The 15967-nt window shown below is 39.1% G+C and overlaps 3 protein-coding genes across 3 annotated transcripts in view; 1 reads left to right on the plus strand and 2 right to left on the minus strand.

Moving 5' to 3' along the window:
* Positions 1-15967, minus strand: part of LOC139735978 (uncharacterized) — a 211915-nt gene that overhangs the window by 134049 nt on the left and 61899 nt on the right. The gene's annotated exons all lie outside the window — the stretch shown is intronic.
* On the plus strand, positions 458-6035 carry LOC139735977 (V(D)J recombination-activating protein 1-like). The gene is made up of 3 exons (XM_071646732.1): positions 458-1678; positions 2306-2816; positions 3786-6035. The coding sequence occupies exons 1-3, from the start codon at positions 1500-1502 to the stop codon at positions 5571-5573; spliced, it is 2478 nt and encodes an 825-aa protein (XP_071502833.1). The 5' UTR covers positions 458-1499; the 3' UTR covers positions 5574-6035.
* Positions 5583-10411, minus strand: LOC139735981 (uncharacterized). The gene is made up of 3 exons (XM_071646735.1): positions 9238-10411; positions 8500-8748; positions 5583-6547 (listed from the first exon to the last, which is right to left on the minus strand). The coding sequence occupies exons 1-3, from the start codon at positions 9551-9553 to the stop codon at positions 5697-5699; spliced, it is 1416 nt and encodes a 471-aa protein (XP_071502836.1). The 5' UTR covers positions 9554-10411; the 3' UTR covers positions 5583-5696.

A 15967-nucleotide genomic window follows, 5' to 3' on the forward strand; every position in this document is an offset into this window, starting at 1 on the left:
GATTTTTCTTTTACGGCACAAGGAGAGCAATTTTGTCACCGATAGTCCACTGTATCGCAGGATTCTGTAAGTAGTTTTGTTTTCATTATTTTAGAGTGCGTTTTCGACGGTGTCGTGTTGTGATCTGTGGGGTTTGTAGTTACGATCCATGCATGTGTATTGTGTATAGGGCGAGTCTGTTGACTTCGACGCTTCTTTGTGTGCACGAAGTACGTGTTCTGAGGTGTGATCGATCATAATAATTTTTTCGTGCGTGCGTACCGCCGGTGTAATCGATGTGCGTACGTTTGTGTCCGTTGCAATGACGTCATTTTTGATTTTAGTCGTATGTGTACGTAACTTAACGGCTTTATAATGTGTATGGAATCGAATGTGAATTTTCTCGTGCTCAAAGAATATATGCACACACGTGCATCACGTTCAAAATGCATGCTCAGCTCATTTCAGGTCAGGCACATAATACAGTACTCAGTAATGCATACTTGTATTATGCAGCTGCGTTGCATGCATCATGGTGCAGTGTGCATGAAATGTATTTAGACGCATATAGCTGCACTGTAGATTATGTACATAGCTGGAAACAAACAAAAGAAAAAGACTGAGCTGCAGCGTTAGCCTTTGCTGTTTCGTGTTTTTATTGAGAGTGTGCAAAGTAATGCACATGCATAGACATGTTACAAAGAATTAATTATTGCTAGGTCTAAAGTTAGCTCTCTAAAACTGAAAGTAAGCTAAGAGATCGATATTCAAATAAATATAACTTTATTATAAATAAGATGACAATGAATTCAGTCTTTTTGAATTTTAAGCTCTAGCTCTCTCTATAGACGCCTACCATCCATTTGTTAAAAAAGCTACGAGAACTCTACATAATATATTTTTTATGAAAAAAATTAGGAAATTAAAATCAATGTCATAGTCACTCTTACAGAATTTCCTGATTTTGCTCAGCTCAAGTGCTCAGTACGCAGAAATCACACTCATGGTACGATAATTTAGCTTTTTACGAGTGTGTGATGTTCGTAATCTTATCATCATGCATCAGTGAACTATCATTATAATATCTGTAGAGACAAAAGTAAAGTGGGTTGCTCATGCATTTTTAATATTGTAGTGTAAACGGGGTAGAGTGTACAAAATTTGCTTTTCAGGAAATCTGCCATAATCAAAAATAATGTCGACATGAAAAAAAAAACACACAAAACAGATTGATGGTCATGATGTTAAATAAACTTTAATTGTTTATCCATCTAAAACCACATTATACAGATTTTCACTCGGTCTTTTACCATGTCTTCGATGCCTATGCAAAAAGAGTCAAAGTTGTTACTTTTATACAGGTAGCATTTTTCTGGGGCACCCTCTTCAGACTAAACTTATTAGAAAGTGGAGCACTGATTTTACAAAGATGGTAATCAATCATTTTCTTGAAAGTTGGGAGAAATAATCAGCAATTGACCTCTCTTCTTTACACTAATTTCCTTCTAGACTACAGATTCATGATGGAGGATCACGAGAAGGCTCTTCGAAGGGCGTGCAGGATTTGCTGTAAATTCTTCTGCGACAGGGAGCTTACGAAGGCAAGCAAGTACAGGGATCAGATTTTGGCAGTGTATGGAGTGAACGTGAGCGATGATGATCCACACATCCATCCTTCTGTCATATGTGACAAGTGCAGGTTAGCACGATAAAACTTTAAACCTGTTTCATTTTTTCCTCTTAAATTTCCTCAGTACCTCAGTACCTGTGCATTTCTCTGCCTTTCTTTGTACACTCAGCCATTTTAAAGGAAGGTAAAATAAAAACTTATATCTAAAGGCCTACAATTCAGTATTGAAAGTTTTAATTAAAATTCCATTTAAAAAGTCAGAAGGTTTCTATGAGAGAAAAAAATCCGTCACTTAAATTAATGTTTATTTTTTTACAATAAATGCTATTTTTTACTTGACAGTTATTCAGTTCAGACCTGCTGATATAAAATCCATATGTTTCAAAAAGATAAGCTGCAACTTCAAAAATAAAATGCCAATATTCTTGATAGAAAAATATGCATGTATTTCTTACTGTCCAGTGTCCATATCAATATATTTTTCTCTGATGCAGTGAAAAACTGAACTCATTCAGTGTTTGAATTATACATGTATGTATTCGAGAAAATCTAGAAATTCAGGCAACGAATGACATCCTAAATGCATAAAGGACTTTTTACTTTTATAATTTTTTTTTTTACTAAAACCTATTGCCATATATCATTTGTCATGAGTTTCCCCTCCTTATGATTTTATTTCTTTTCTCTTAATTTCAGACTCTCTTCTGGACGTGCCTACAAGAGGATCCAAGAAGGCAAACTGTTCAGAGGCAAACTTCTAGCCCCACACACCTTTACAGCCCACCAAGATCCATGTCAAGTGTGTACACGCTTTGAAGTCCACAGCTCTGCCCTTCAGCCAGAGCTTCTACCTGAGCCTTCAACATCTCATTCTCAAGCATCTTCCTCGTCAACATCTGCATCGTCGTCCACATCTGCAGCATCGCCGTCTTCTTCACCCAGTTCAGCATCAACAAATATAGAAGTTGCTCGAAGGATGCTGTTTACTGAACCCGTTGAAGCGCTTGACAAATCTGGCAGGAAGAAGGTTTGGAGTGCTAAGCAGAGCCTGAAAGTAGCACGCCCAGATTATGCTCGACGGAGAGCAAAGGATGCAGCAACATTCTTAACATCATTCTGTGCCGAGCGCAAAGAAGACAAAACAGATCTTCTGTATTTCCTGTTAGCGGAAAATCTCAAGGAACTTGAAGACGACAGGTATAAAGAGGTAAGAAATTTTTTTAGAATAAGTATACAGGGAAACCAAGTTATAACGAGGTCATTGGGACCACATTTTGTCGTTATTACTGGTACCTCGTTATAAACGTATGCATCTTTTTATCATTTTAATATGTGCAAATGAAAATGGGACCAGTAAAATCTCCTTGTGATAAGCGGTATATCGCTATATCGAGCTCGTTATGGGGTTTCCCTGTATTAGCATTAATAAAGATAGATCTGCGTAAAATTATTTCTGATTTGCTGTCTTCAAGCAAACAGTACTCATAAACTTTCATTGCTTGACTGACGTAATGGTTCTGTGATAATTATTCATTCTCCAACAAAGTTCCCACAGGGCTTTAGCAACACTGAGACCCATTCTTCATACGTTAAAATCTTATGAAAGCTCCATGTGATTTTGATTAGGTTTCCATTTGCTATCCTGGGCTAAGTTTTTACACTGAAACTTCATGAAGAGATAGGATAGGAACAAAGCCATTTTTTGACAAGTTATTTCAACTTGTCCCAGCCCAGTCCTTTGAATTTTTTTTTTTTTTTTCAGATCAAAAAGACCTTGTTCTGATAAGGTTTCATTGTATTGTTTGCAAATGCCCAATAAGCCCCCCCCCCCCTCCCTAAAGAATTGTAACATGTCATATAAGATTGAAAATTAAGTAAAAAGTGTATATGATGTGCCCCTTAGATCTTAGAGCAGAGTGAGAAAAATAAAGTCATCATTGTTGAGAATTGTGTAAAAATGTAAAGTCGTTAACTTTTGTAAGATAGTGATGTATAAAATTTTAATATAAAATTATTTGTGAACTGGTCCATTTATTTCATTTAACAACCTAATTTACAAGAATTGTAATTTCAGATATTTTTTTCCTTTTTCTTTAGTCTTTTCTTTCCTTTTTTTAATAATTCTCTAAGTGTTCCTTATTCTGATCATGTGTTGCATATTTTTATTTTCATCCAGATTGTTTCTTCATGGCGACAGGAACAGACCTCTCAAGTGCTCACTCCGGAGGACTGTCTGGCAGCACGCGTCTTTGCAACTCTCACGAAAGGCCAGTATAGGGACATTTACAAGATCACAAAAGATAAGGGGGATTCTTTGCTGACACCCCCACATGTCCTTGATGAGCTGGAAAAGGATTTTATGCCCGGGAGTGTCAGATTCCAGCTCACAGGCCAGGCGAGTTTGTACCACCACACCCCAGTAAGAAAGGGGATTGTTACAGAGTATGGACAGGTCTCCTTTGAGCCAGTGAACATCGGCCAGGAGTTTCAGGAGGGGTTGGAGATGCCATTTCCAAATTTTAGGGCTGTTGCCTGGCCCTACCCTCATGCGGTAGCCAAAACATTGGAAGAAATAGACGAGGACATCCAAGAAGGGATGATGAAACTCGGCCTAGATCCGTCGGAGGACCACTTAGTGCACACCATCATAAAAGACGGAGCAGACGGGATGGGAGACATTTCCATTACGAGAGAAGCAACAGAGCGAATGCTCCCAGACAAAGCCTTTCGTGCCGCATTTACCATCCTACGCTGTCAAGTTTTGCATGAAAATAAATTTGAAACAGTGTACTCAACAGATGCCCCCAATTCAGTTCATGTCACCAGGCCCCTTTTGGAAGCCATAGGGGATGAGAATAATAAGGCATCAGCAAGATTGTTGCTCGAGCAAATGCAGTCCGACATGAAAGTCATGGAGAAAGAAGAACTTAGGGTAAATGTGGGAAATGGATGGAGGAGACACAAGTTAACATTCTACACCAGCATGATTGATGAGAAGCTCGATCGAGCAGAAGGTGGGCTTCAAGGCAGCAGTTCGAAGTACCTCTGCACCCTCTGCCACGCGACCAAGGACACGGCTAAATCACAGCTTGGGACATTTCAAATAACAAGGAGCAGACAGGAAATTCAAGACACAGCCCGCTACATGCAAGTAAATCCCGACAATCTGACTGTGAATGAATTAGCAGATGTTTCAGTCGGGATAAAGTCGCAACCTGTTCTTGCTGCAGAACCTAAACAGAAGCTGCTGGATGCCACCCATGCAGATATCAATATGGGAGCCTTCTTTAAGAAGGTGATTATTTGTGAGATGGCTGGCCTACAAACGTGGGATATCACAGCAGACATTAAGGTCATGTATCAAGAAAAAGAAAAAGAACTAAATGATCATCTGCACAAGAAACTTGGCCTTGTCCCTTCACTGATGATGCCCGGCAATCAGGCAAGGGAGCTGCTCAATGAACATAATCGCCATGTTATCACATCAGAAATTCCCAATGATGAAAGGAGGCATAATGTGCAGGCTGTACTTACCTCCTTTCATGAACTGAGATCAGTGTATCGCGCAAATCAGCCCGAGAAGGAGGAAGTTGCCATGTACAAACAAAGGGCAGTAATCATGGGTGAGCTCCTTCGTGAGAAGTTCGCGTACATCCCTTGGCCCAACTACCTGCATAAACTGATTGAACACGTGCAGGAAATTCTGGAGGATCCCCATGGGCCAGGAAGTATTGGTGCAATGAGTGGCGAGGGGAACGAGGCAGCCAACAAGCTCTTTCGACAGCTGCGGACACATTTTTCGCGTAAACACAGTGCTTTGGCATCATTGCGAGATGTAATTTGGTATCATTGGATTTACACCTCACCAAAATTGCGCAGAATTGGAACTGTACGTACTCGCAAGTACCAATGCTCCAAATGTAAGGAATTTGGTCATAGTGTTCTACATTGCTCTCAAGTCTAGGATGTGAAACAATTTCCGAACAGCTGTTACAATTACGTACCTTGATCATTGATGGATGTCAGCAGCATTCTAGTTGTCCTCTCCTAGGGGAGACTCGCGACTCGGCAATGGCTTGGAGAATGCCTACTTGCAGTTTTTACAGTAGTAATTACCAGATGGGACATGCACCACTTTTGCACAGAAAGTGTGATACCACTTTTTACATTTTGCACTGTCACATTGCACCCATACTGGATTGTCTTTTTCACTTGAAGATGCAATTGTACATGGTTCATATTCGCATGGTTCGGGTTCAAAATCCCGATCTGTGAGTAGCGAGATTTGTTTGGATGTACCACCAAGAACCAGCAACGAGTTGTCATTAGTTAAGTTGTGTAGCGTATGCCCAAATGTTGCGTAGAGCTGCGATGCTTTGGAGGTTTTGGGAAAGGCATGAAATTCCTTATCTGTGATGTTGATGGAGTAGACAATTGGTGATGGAGATGGGGCTTCATCCATTTTCACTTCATCAGAGTATGTTTGGATTCCTCCACTTACTATGATGTTGTCACAGTGTAGCGTTGTGGCATGTGATGAAATGAACACAATCGGCAGGTTGGGGGTCTTTGGGTCAAGTGTTACTTCCTTCAAACTGAAGTCCTTCAGTTCCTTGTCCATTGTCAGAATAATAACCTCGTTGATTGCTACACGATGAGAGGCCACTCTACCATTGAACACAACGCCTCCAACAATGGCTAATGTGTAGTCATGATCATTCACCAGTATGTTAGCCGAGTGATATGCTTTGGGCTGTAAAAGCGGCACTTTGACATGTGTCCATTCAAATGTGTCTGTATCCAGAAAGTAAAATCTACCATCTTTACATGCTTTGCGCCATCTAGGACCAAATTCTCCATCACTTTGCATAGACAAACCACCAAAGAGGATAGCTCGGTTTGTGCCTGGAATCTTGGTGAGAGTGTGGCCTGTTCTTCCTGTAGGAAGAAGACAAAAATTCTATTAATCATATACATTTGTAGAAATAGCTAACTGTACAGTTTCGATAATAGACTTTTGTCTTACTATTCTAAAACTGAAGTTGAAAATGCGACATTCAAATGTTTAGTGAAGTTCTCTCAATGGTACAGGTAAATTGAGTTATAATGAAGTCACTTTCAACAAATCCCACTTGTACTTAAAAGTACATTAATTTTGAAGCTCCTACCTTTATGAACAAATTAGAAAAAAAAAAGTATGGAGACTCAACTAAAATGAATTTCACTAACAACAAAGGGTCCTATGAGCTTAAGCTTTGTTGTAACAGGCTTCTTATATAAAATTTACTTATGCTTATGCAGCTCTGCTATTTTGTTTTCATAGGCAATATAATTTGTAATTCTTTTTCATGACACGTTCAACTAGACAACTACACTCTAATAAGGAGTGCATTGTTCTTGCTGCCCTGTACATGCATAATGTATGCTTGAAGCTTGACTGGGCAAGTTGTTTTTTGAAAGTTGTAACAATTCTTTTATATGAAGACAATGCTTGTTTTGAACTTTAATTTTTTTGTGTGTGTTTTCTGTATAGTACAGGGAAACTCGATATAATGAGATGGTCGGGACTGAGTCGTTTTCCTTGCTATAGAGTATAGCCGATATGTCGTTATATCAGTAGGCATTGAAAGGAAAGCATTTAACATAAAGACATTAATTTGCGCATGTGGGACTACCCATCATCTTTCAATCAATACTGGTAACTTGGTAATGTGTGTGAGGGAATTACTCACCTTTATGGGTAAGAAGATGTTTTTCGCCAATGAAATCCAATGTCAAGAATGTGTTTCTTATTGTAGATGTTTGAATTTGTAAATAATGTAGCTTGGATTGTGTCAAGATCGTCTTAGGATCGAGGATTGGTACTTTAGTACGCTGTATGTGGTTATGGTATGGGTGTGTGTTGTGTGTGTATGTAACACATTCTGTATACGTACATTATGACTGTGTGTGTGTGTGTGTGTATGTGTGTGTGAAGAAGGGGGAATTCCCTATGTAGAAAGCCAATCACAGCATCAGATTCAATTGCCTCACACCTGCTAAACGTCATGATGATGTCATGTATACACTATACGGCCGTCCCACCACATTTTCTGCAGCATGTATCAGTGCGCGCGCACACACACACTTACAACATGCGGTGCTAGCTGAGCTGTAGAGTGCACTGAAGAATATTATATGTGTGTGTACAAGACAGTTTTTGGCGCATCGAGCTTTACAATCTCCGACCATTATAGCACAGGCAAAACCTAATCTTTGCCCGAAGACATTTTGCTTTACCACGGTATGACAGGTTCGATTGGCTATTTTTTTTTCTTTGTTTGGAAAGCACAAAATTTATCTCGTTATAGCAGTTATTTCGTTATAGCCGATCTCGCTATAAGAGTAGCATTTTACATAGACTTGTGTGGAAGGAAATTTTCTCGTAATATAACCGACATCTCGTTAAAACAGTGTTGTTATACCGAGTTTCCCCTGTATATTAATTCATCCTGCATACCTTTATACATGTATATGTTCCTGAAGTGAGCTCGTCTCAGCTCACCCATATACAATCGTTTTGAAGCCTGCATTGCTTGAAAAATGCAATAAATTTAAATATATAATGCTCACAATTTTACTGTGCATTGTGTGTTTTTTTTTAAACAGTACATGTATAACAAGGTGATTTGTAGAAAGTTTGAAAACATCATTAGAGGGAATGTGTCTGGATGTGTATGTTTGTGGGTATGTGCGTGTGTGAATTACAAAAAACAAAAAAACGAAAAGCCAAAAAAAAAAACAAACAAACAAACAACAACACACATGGAGGCTCAATGGATATAGGATGACAAGCAAGTCTGCCAAATTTAAAAAGCGGGGTTTTTTTATGTACTGTATATTGTACTCACCTGATGGCACTGACCCTGTCTGATGTGGTAAGTCATAACCCTTCCTAGATGGCGTCTTTGAAGAAAGAGTTTCCACATATGTCACCTGGAAGTGAGGGATTGATGCTCCTCCTCTCTGACGTGGTAGTTCCTCAAGGATGAGGAGGTCATCTCGGCAACGATATTCACAGAGATCTAGTCCACCCCATATCATAAATCTTGTCCCAAGATTGATCACTGCAGTTCCGTGTAATGGTGGGAGAGAACCACCTGTAAAGCCAAATATATTTCCCCAATGTGCATGAAACTATTATAACGTGGTCCTTGGGGGGGGGGGGGGGGAGACTGCATGCTGTATGACTCTTTTTCTTTCTTTCTTTCTTATTTTTTTGCTTCTGACCTTTTAATTTTTAATTCATTTTATTTTATTTCATTGTCATTGCACGACTTCGGCTGCCGCCACCCTTTGTTTTTTGCTGTTTTTTTTTAAGTCATCACAAAAAACACAAAAAACCCCACAAAAATATAAACCCTTGAGTTTGAGGCAACAATAATATCATAATTGTATATAAATACATGATTTCAACTGAAAATGCAGGACAAGCGCGGAGTTGACGCATGATTGACAGTGCAACTTAATTTTTATCGAGAGTTTCATCACTTCAAAATTTTCAAAAATATGCCACTGAGCTGGGCTCACATTGCATTGTCATTCAATATTAACATTGATATTCAACGTTCTGACGTAATAAGTTTTACCTTTGGTCTTGCATACTGTCGAGGAAGAAATTGAAACATCTTCATCATCAGCTATGATGAAAAACTCTGCGATGGCCGATCCAGTTTGTTCCCATGTGCTTTCATCGTTCCTCCTGGCACCTCCGAAGGATAAGATGCGGTATTGATTTGCTTGCTCAGGATTCGAACACATCATGGAAGAATGACCTTCTGGGGGATAGTTCTCCCCCAACTTCATCTCTAAATTTGTCCTTTTCCTCGTTACTTTCCTCTTATTGTCTTTGGCAACCTTCAATGGTATATAATCAAAATCCACATATTGGGCAACCCCAGCCATATTAATGGGAAATTAATGGAAGATAATAAGACGGGGAAGACGGTATCCAGTGTGAATTATGCTCAGCAACTGAGAGTTTGTCATAAACTAGTCTACATGCATGTACCAAACCTGGAGAAATTATGCATGGAGCTAGCTTTGTTTTGTGATTTCAAGTTTATGTGGCTTCGAGGCTTATCTCTTATCTGATATCCTTGGGGGGTTTCTTGAAAGCAAGTTCGAGGGCTCGGGATAGTGAAAGGGGAAGGGATAGGCCTACAATGATACACACAGACACACACACCCACATGTACACAATACACGTACACACACACACACATACACACACTCACACGCACACAAACACAAGTACATACACACGGTGTGCACACACACACACACACACAAACACACAAGCAAATTTAAACTATTAACTATATTATATAGTCAAAGCGACTTTGCATGATTGTAGTCAGGCCCTCGTCGTAAAACAATATGGGATAGAAAATGTCTAAGAACAATTTACTCCCCACCGTCTTTTTATTCTTTGTATACTTTATTCATTTTGCTTATTTTTTAAAGAATATTGGAGACGATTAATGAATTCGGTCGACGTGTATTAATTGGATTGATGCTTATCTGAGGTGAGTTAAAATTCTTATTTTCTATTAACAGTTGTCCTCGCTGACTGATTTTGACAGTAGCTTATGATTATCTAAAAACAGCTTTTTCCCCTCGTACTTTGTATCATGACTTTATATATGACTCGTATATAAAGTCATAATAAATACAATGTATACTTCTTCGTGAATGCTGAATGTAAATATAGATAGAACTTGTACTTGTCGCACAATTATTTGCATGTTGTTCATGATGAAAAGAAGTTCTGAAACTGTCTTAGTTATCAACCATCCATCCAAGGTAAAACTGAGATGCACTGAGCAGATGCAGACTATGCGACAACTTCTGACCAATAATAAACAAGGTTTACTGTCGTAATACCACAAGTTAAAAACACGCATGCATGTGTGATCTCACTTTTGTGCTATACACGCAATGGTTTCTAAATGATTGATTGTGAATGTAGTACTGTGTGCATGTACTCCCGCATCTCGCTAAAACACATCAAACAACTTTATCTCCATCGCATGCCGCAGCAAACGAATCATCTTGTACTTGCAGTGACGCACTTTCATCAAACTCCAAATGACGGATTGATCATGTATAGACTGTAGCTCGTTTCCTTTTTCTGTTTATATTCTTCAATTCTGCAAAGTTATAGGCAAGTATCTGTCAAATTGGGTAGTAACCAGATACGTAAACATGTTGTGATTTTGCATACTTTGGAGACGACAAATCAATAACAAGATCATTACTCGCATATAGGATTATTTTAGTCATATTAGTTGAAATTAATGCGTTTATTTTCAATTTTAGTGCAAATAACAAGTAACGTGCATTATTCCTTTGTTATAGATCAATTTATTATCGAATGTTCACGTCTAGGGTGTTGCCAGAGACGTATAGTTAAAAAGAAAATGTTGAGAATAAATCATACTCGATGATTAATACTAATGAAATATGCGTGACTCCATAAAGTATTGAGCACAAGCGGATTCCGATCAATCAACGTCAGCTCAGCTCTGCTCTGTCAATTTTATTTCGGATGTATATATATATATATATATATATTATATATCATTTATTACTCGGAATTTTACAGCCCACACTATTAAGTAATTGACTTGAAACGATCACCAAGTAAAATATGGACAAATAATAACATTTGAGTACGCTAAACATGAGATTGGAAGTTCTGAGCCTCGAAAGATATGGCCGATGGCACGGTGTAGTCCTACGTGTATCTTCTGCCAGTAAACGGTCTAAATTCAAAAGTGCTTATTATAACCCCTCCTTGTCCTGTATTTGGATTCCCTTTAATTGGGCAATTGCTTTAAAAAGCAGAAAAGGTTCCAGCTCTAATAAAAAAAAAAAAGGTTCTGAAAGTCGCGAAACATTTTTTTTATACGATATCTATAGACTTATTGAAGAGAGTAAGTAAACTGGCTACACGTCATTTTTAAAATCATTTAAATTGTTTCGAGAACATTGTTATGATCATGTAGGAAACAAATTCGGAAAGCACGGTTGCATGATAAATCATAAATGAGAAACACTTTTGTCATAACCATACCATCAAAAACATTGCAATAATCGAAAACGAACATCCAAAAGTTAGCTTGATAATTTAAACAGAATAAGGTAAATTGGAATCATTGAACATATTTCAAATCAAGTTCATTGCAACAATATAACTTCATGCTGTACAAATCATGAATGAATTCTATTCCATTTAATAATCTAATCAAACATGGAAAGTAATATACACTATAGTGCTACTGTAGAGTTGGGTTACACGCACAAGAAAAGTACATGTACGTAGAATAATTACAACATAACATCGTTGCATCAGAATTAACAAGACGTAAACTTTCGATTTTCACGAAGTGTAAGTACAGTATGCACAACGCGCACAGCTCACAGTGAACAGCACTGTTAGCTGTATGAAAGTGAGCCAAGGAGCTTCAAACAGTAAGCTCCTTGGTAGCCATGCATAATGCATACACGCATCGCACTGTACAAATATATTGCGAGCGAAGAACAGCCCCAGAATGACCTTGGTTCTGTTGGAGCGGAGTTTATTTTTAGAATCAAGCGATCGCGAGAGGCTAGATTTCGGGTCAGAAGGTCAAAAAACCGTGCGTGCGTGCATTTTCTGAACTTCCGCACTCGCTCGACTTGCCAGCGTTCACGATCACGCTAAGTGAGAATCGATACAGCGAGCAGTGCAGCGAGCAATGAAGCGAGTCGGGGAGCGTGACGTCGTGAGAGCAAGCAGCCAATGAGCGCTCGACCTCGTTCCCCTCTGCCGAGCTTCGCGTGTGTACAGGAGTGAATGGGGGATTTGCCGTCGTGTTTTAGCAAGTCTAATTTTTCGCAAATCGGGACTTCCCAACAATTTTGCAAATGCTTAAATCGATGAACGGAGAAATGTATGCAGGCATGTTACATTGATGTCAGGATCAGAGATAATATTTCCGCGTGTTGATAAATATTAAAACGAAAAAAACACTAGCACCCATCTCATGGAATACACAAAAATAAGGACCTTGCAAAATATATGCTGTATACATTAGGCCCCCTATATCATAAGTAGACATATATATAGGCCTATATTTTACTATACAAGTATATAAGATGTCCATACGATCCCTCTGTATGGTATGCATTATATTTGTGTGTGTGTACAACACATGTACAGGCCTATGTACAAAACACTTCGTATCCCTTGGCGATATACCATGTGAATGAACAAACCTTGCTCTTGGAGAAGAAGGAACTCCGCGTTGCCGTTCTACTATCCATGGTGGAGGCAGTCTGTGTTTATATCCCAATAAAAAGAATCCCAGGTTTGGGTGGAATAGGGTGATCCAAAACCAGGAAATAATTGAAGCAAACACGATTTATCCTGCTAAGTTCTTAGTTCTGTCACCAGCCATGCAGAAAACACACAGGTGAAGGGATTAATCCAGATTGGTAGTAGAGATATCTTCCCCTAAGGTAGGATAATCCGTAACAGTTGGTAGAATCCTAATATTGGATGGACGTAACAGGTGACTACCTGTGATCCCAAGTTATGAAACCTCTGTTCATCAGTGGCCAGTTCATTCACCGAGGTAGAAAAGATAGTAACAAATATATTGACAGTATTCCAGTAAGAAGAGCAAAAGCCAATTCACTTTCCCTCCTTTGCTTGTAATCGACTTCCAGTCACTGATGTCACGGCCGAGTGGAAAGAACTCCTGACCCACACATCCCTCTTGGTTTTTTTTCTCTCCCTCAAAACTAATTTGGTTTGGGGGAAAAGAAGAGTTGACTCACTTTTGATGCGACTCCTCCCAAAAGACCGGGGAAAATGATCTTGAGGTTGAGAGAGAGAGAGGGCAAGAGAGCTGCTGAAGAGAGAGCTGGAATGGTGAGATGTGTGAAACATACATCAACAATCACCCTTTTAACACTGACAACTTGCGATCAAAACCGCAGGAACAAGCATACATCCAAATCGAAACGAAAAAGGGGGGTGGATGAAATTCCTGAATGCCAGTGGAAAAAAAGCCCATCTATGAGTGGGCAAGTTTTGACGGTTCTGGATGGGATTTTATCCTCTTGTGCTTCAGGCAATTCTGGGTGCAGTCAGACTCCTCAGAAAAGACAGGAAAAAAATACAAATCCAAGTTCACAAAGTACATTACTCCCTCATAGCTGATATCGGAAGAGCACAATCCCAGCCGTAGAGAAGAAAACGAGACGAGATCCTGCCGCTTGGGGAGTTTTGCCACTCGGTATGAGCACCTCTCCCTAGACTGTGGGCTTCAAGAATTGGTGGATAGACCCTCTCCCATCTGGGTGTGTGTATGTGTGTGTGTAAGGTGGAACCAGCACAGAGGTTGCTGTGGTTGGCTTCCTATGAACACAAGGTGAGCTGGTCCAAGAAGCCCTATCGGACCAATCATGTGTGTGTGTCTGTGTGTGTCTGTGTGTAGGTGTATAGTCGTATGTCTATGCCTTCGAGTATGTATGCCTATGAGATGTACTATCCCATAGAAGTAAACATTGACTAGGAAGAGCAGTTCTCACTGGTGAGTGTGTGTGTGTGTGTGTGTGTGTGTGTGTGTGCACAGCTCTCAGATTACTCTTTACACACACAGGTGTGTGTGTGCATGTGTGTGTGTGTGTGTGTGTGTGTGTGTGTGCATGTGCGTGAAGGGGTGGGACAGAATGCCCTGAAAGGGAGCAATGGGGTGGGGTCATTTACACTAGCAGAGATTCACGATATAATACATAGCTCAAAGCTTTGTAAGGGTCTCTGATGTTTAAACTGTAAACAAGTGGAAATTTGAGGTTTTTTCTCCCTTACAACTTTTTCAGCACATAGTCTAGTCTTGCTAATTACAACCAAGAATAAAGTAAAAATGCATGATTTTAACACATTGTGCAAGCAAGTGGCACTACCAGGACAATTCCACTGTTCAGTTAAGGAGCACATCATCTTGGAAAGATATGAGATTACAACAAGACAATGTTGGAGGCCTATATAAAAATCATTTGACAAGTTATAATCTACAGACCCCTGACATTTACTATGGGAGTCAGAATAGAATGTAGCCTACATGACATTGATCTGTTTTATTACAACTCCTGAAGAGAGAAATAAATGTCACTATTAAATGGATATAAGGACTAACATTAACAAATAAGACAGAGATGGGATCAACACAGATATATAAACTCACGGGAAGATAATTTAATAGATAGAAAGTGAAATTTATGGGTGGACAGACAAGCAGTCTTGTGAGTTGTTAAAATTTACAGAAGCCAACATTTGAGCCTTCTGGATGCATGTAATGAAGAGATTATATTCTGTACTTCAATGATATGTAGGTCTTACATTCTGAAAAGACTTTCTGAAAACATTGCAAGATTATTATGAATGGGAAGATACAAGATGCCCAAAATACTTGTGTGTATACTGATATATCACATCTTTAATAACTGAGAAAAACATACTTTAAAATGGAGAAAAGTGACTTGCATGTTTACTCGGCATAAACTGCTCTGTACATTTGGCAATTTCTAGCACCAGCCTACTTGACCCAGATTTCATTATTTCCCATCAAAACTTGGCACTAAAACAAGAAAAGATTGATATATATGACTAACGGTCTGGCAATAGCACAAGTCATATACACCAAATTAGCTTAGCCTACTCTTGCTCTGTTTTCATGTTGTGGCTGATTAACCCGTTGAGGACGGACTGATTTTGCTACAACACGCATTTCCCATAAACACCAGCCCGAGTATACGCAGGACTCATCCTCAACAGGGGGTTGTATCTCCATTCTTTCTTTCTTTTTTGATAGAAAGAACATGTGACGTTTTTGCTCCTCAATGAATCACACCACTGGAATTCTCACATTGCAAGTTGTTCTTTTCACATCATATCTATCTGTGGCTCTTCAAAAGCTAAGGAGAGTCAAAACCACCTGTAAAGAAAAATTGTCATTGTCTTTCGGGTATGGGTGAAAGAATGTCAACAGGTAAAACATCACCTGTAAGATATTTGGAAAAACAGATATAATTGTTATGAGAATCTGCTCTATGCAACATAGATAGTCTACATTGATATGCTACCAGCCACTATTAGGTGCATTCACACTGGAATTACCATGCTACTAAATACCATGGTAACTTGTTGACGTATTTCTTAATGGCAAACTACCACTATATATCACTACCGCAGTAATTCACTTGGTACTGTTTCTCATTCACCAAATACTATGGTATTTCTGGTGAGCATTATGCATGCACATATCT

Source organism: Diadema antillarum, unplaced genomic scaffold (assembly GCF_040938485.1).
Source record: "Diadema antillarum isolate AM-2024a unplaced genomic scaffold, OU_Dant_1.0 seq00000616_RagTag, whole genome shotgun sequence".
NCBI lineage: Eukaryota > Metazoa > Echinodermata > Echinoidea > Diadematoida > Diadematidae > Diadema > Diadema antillarum.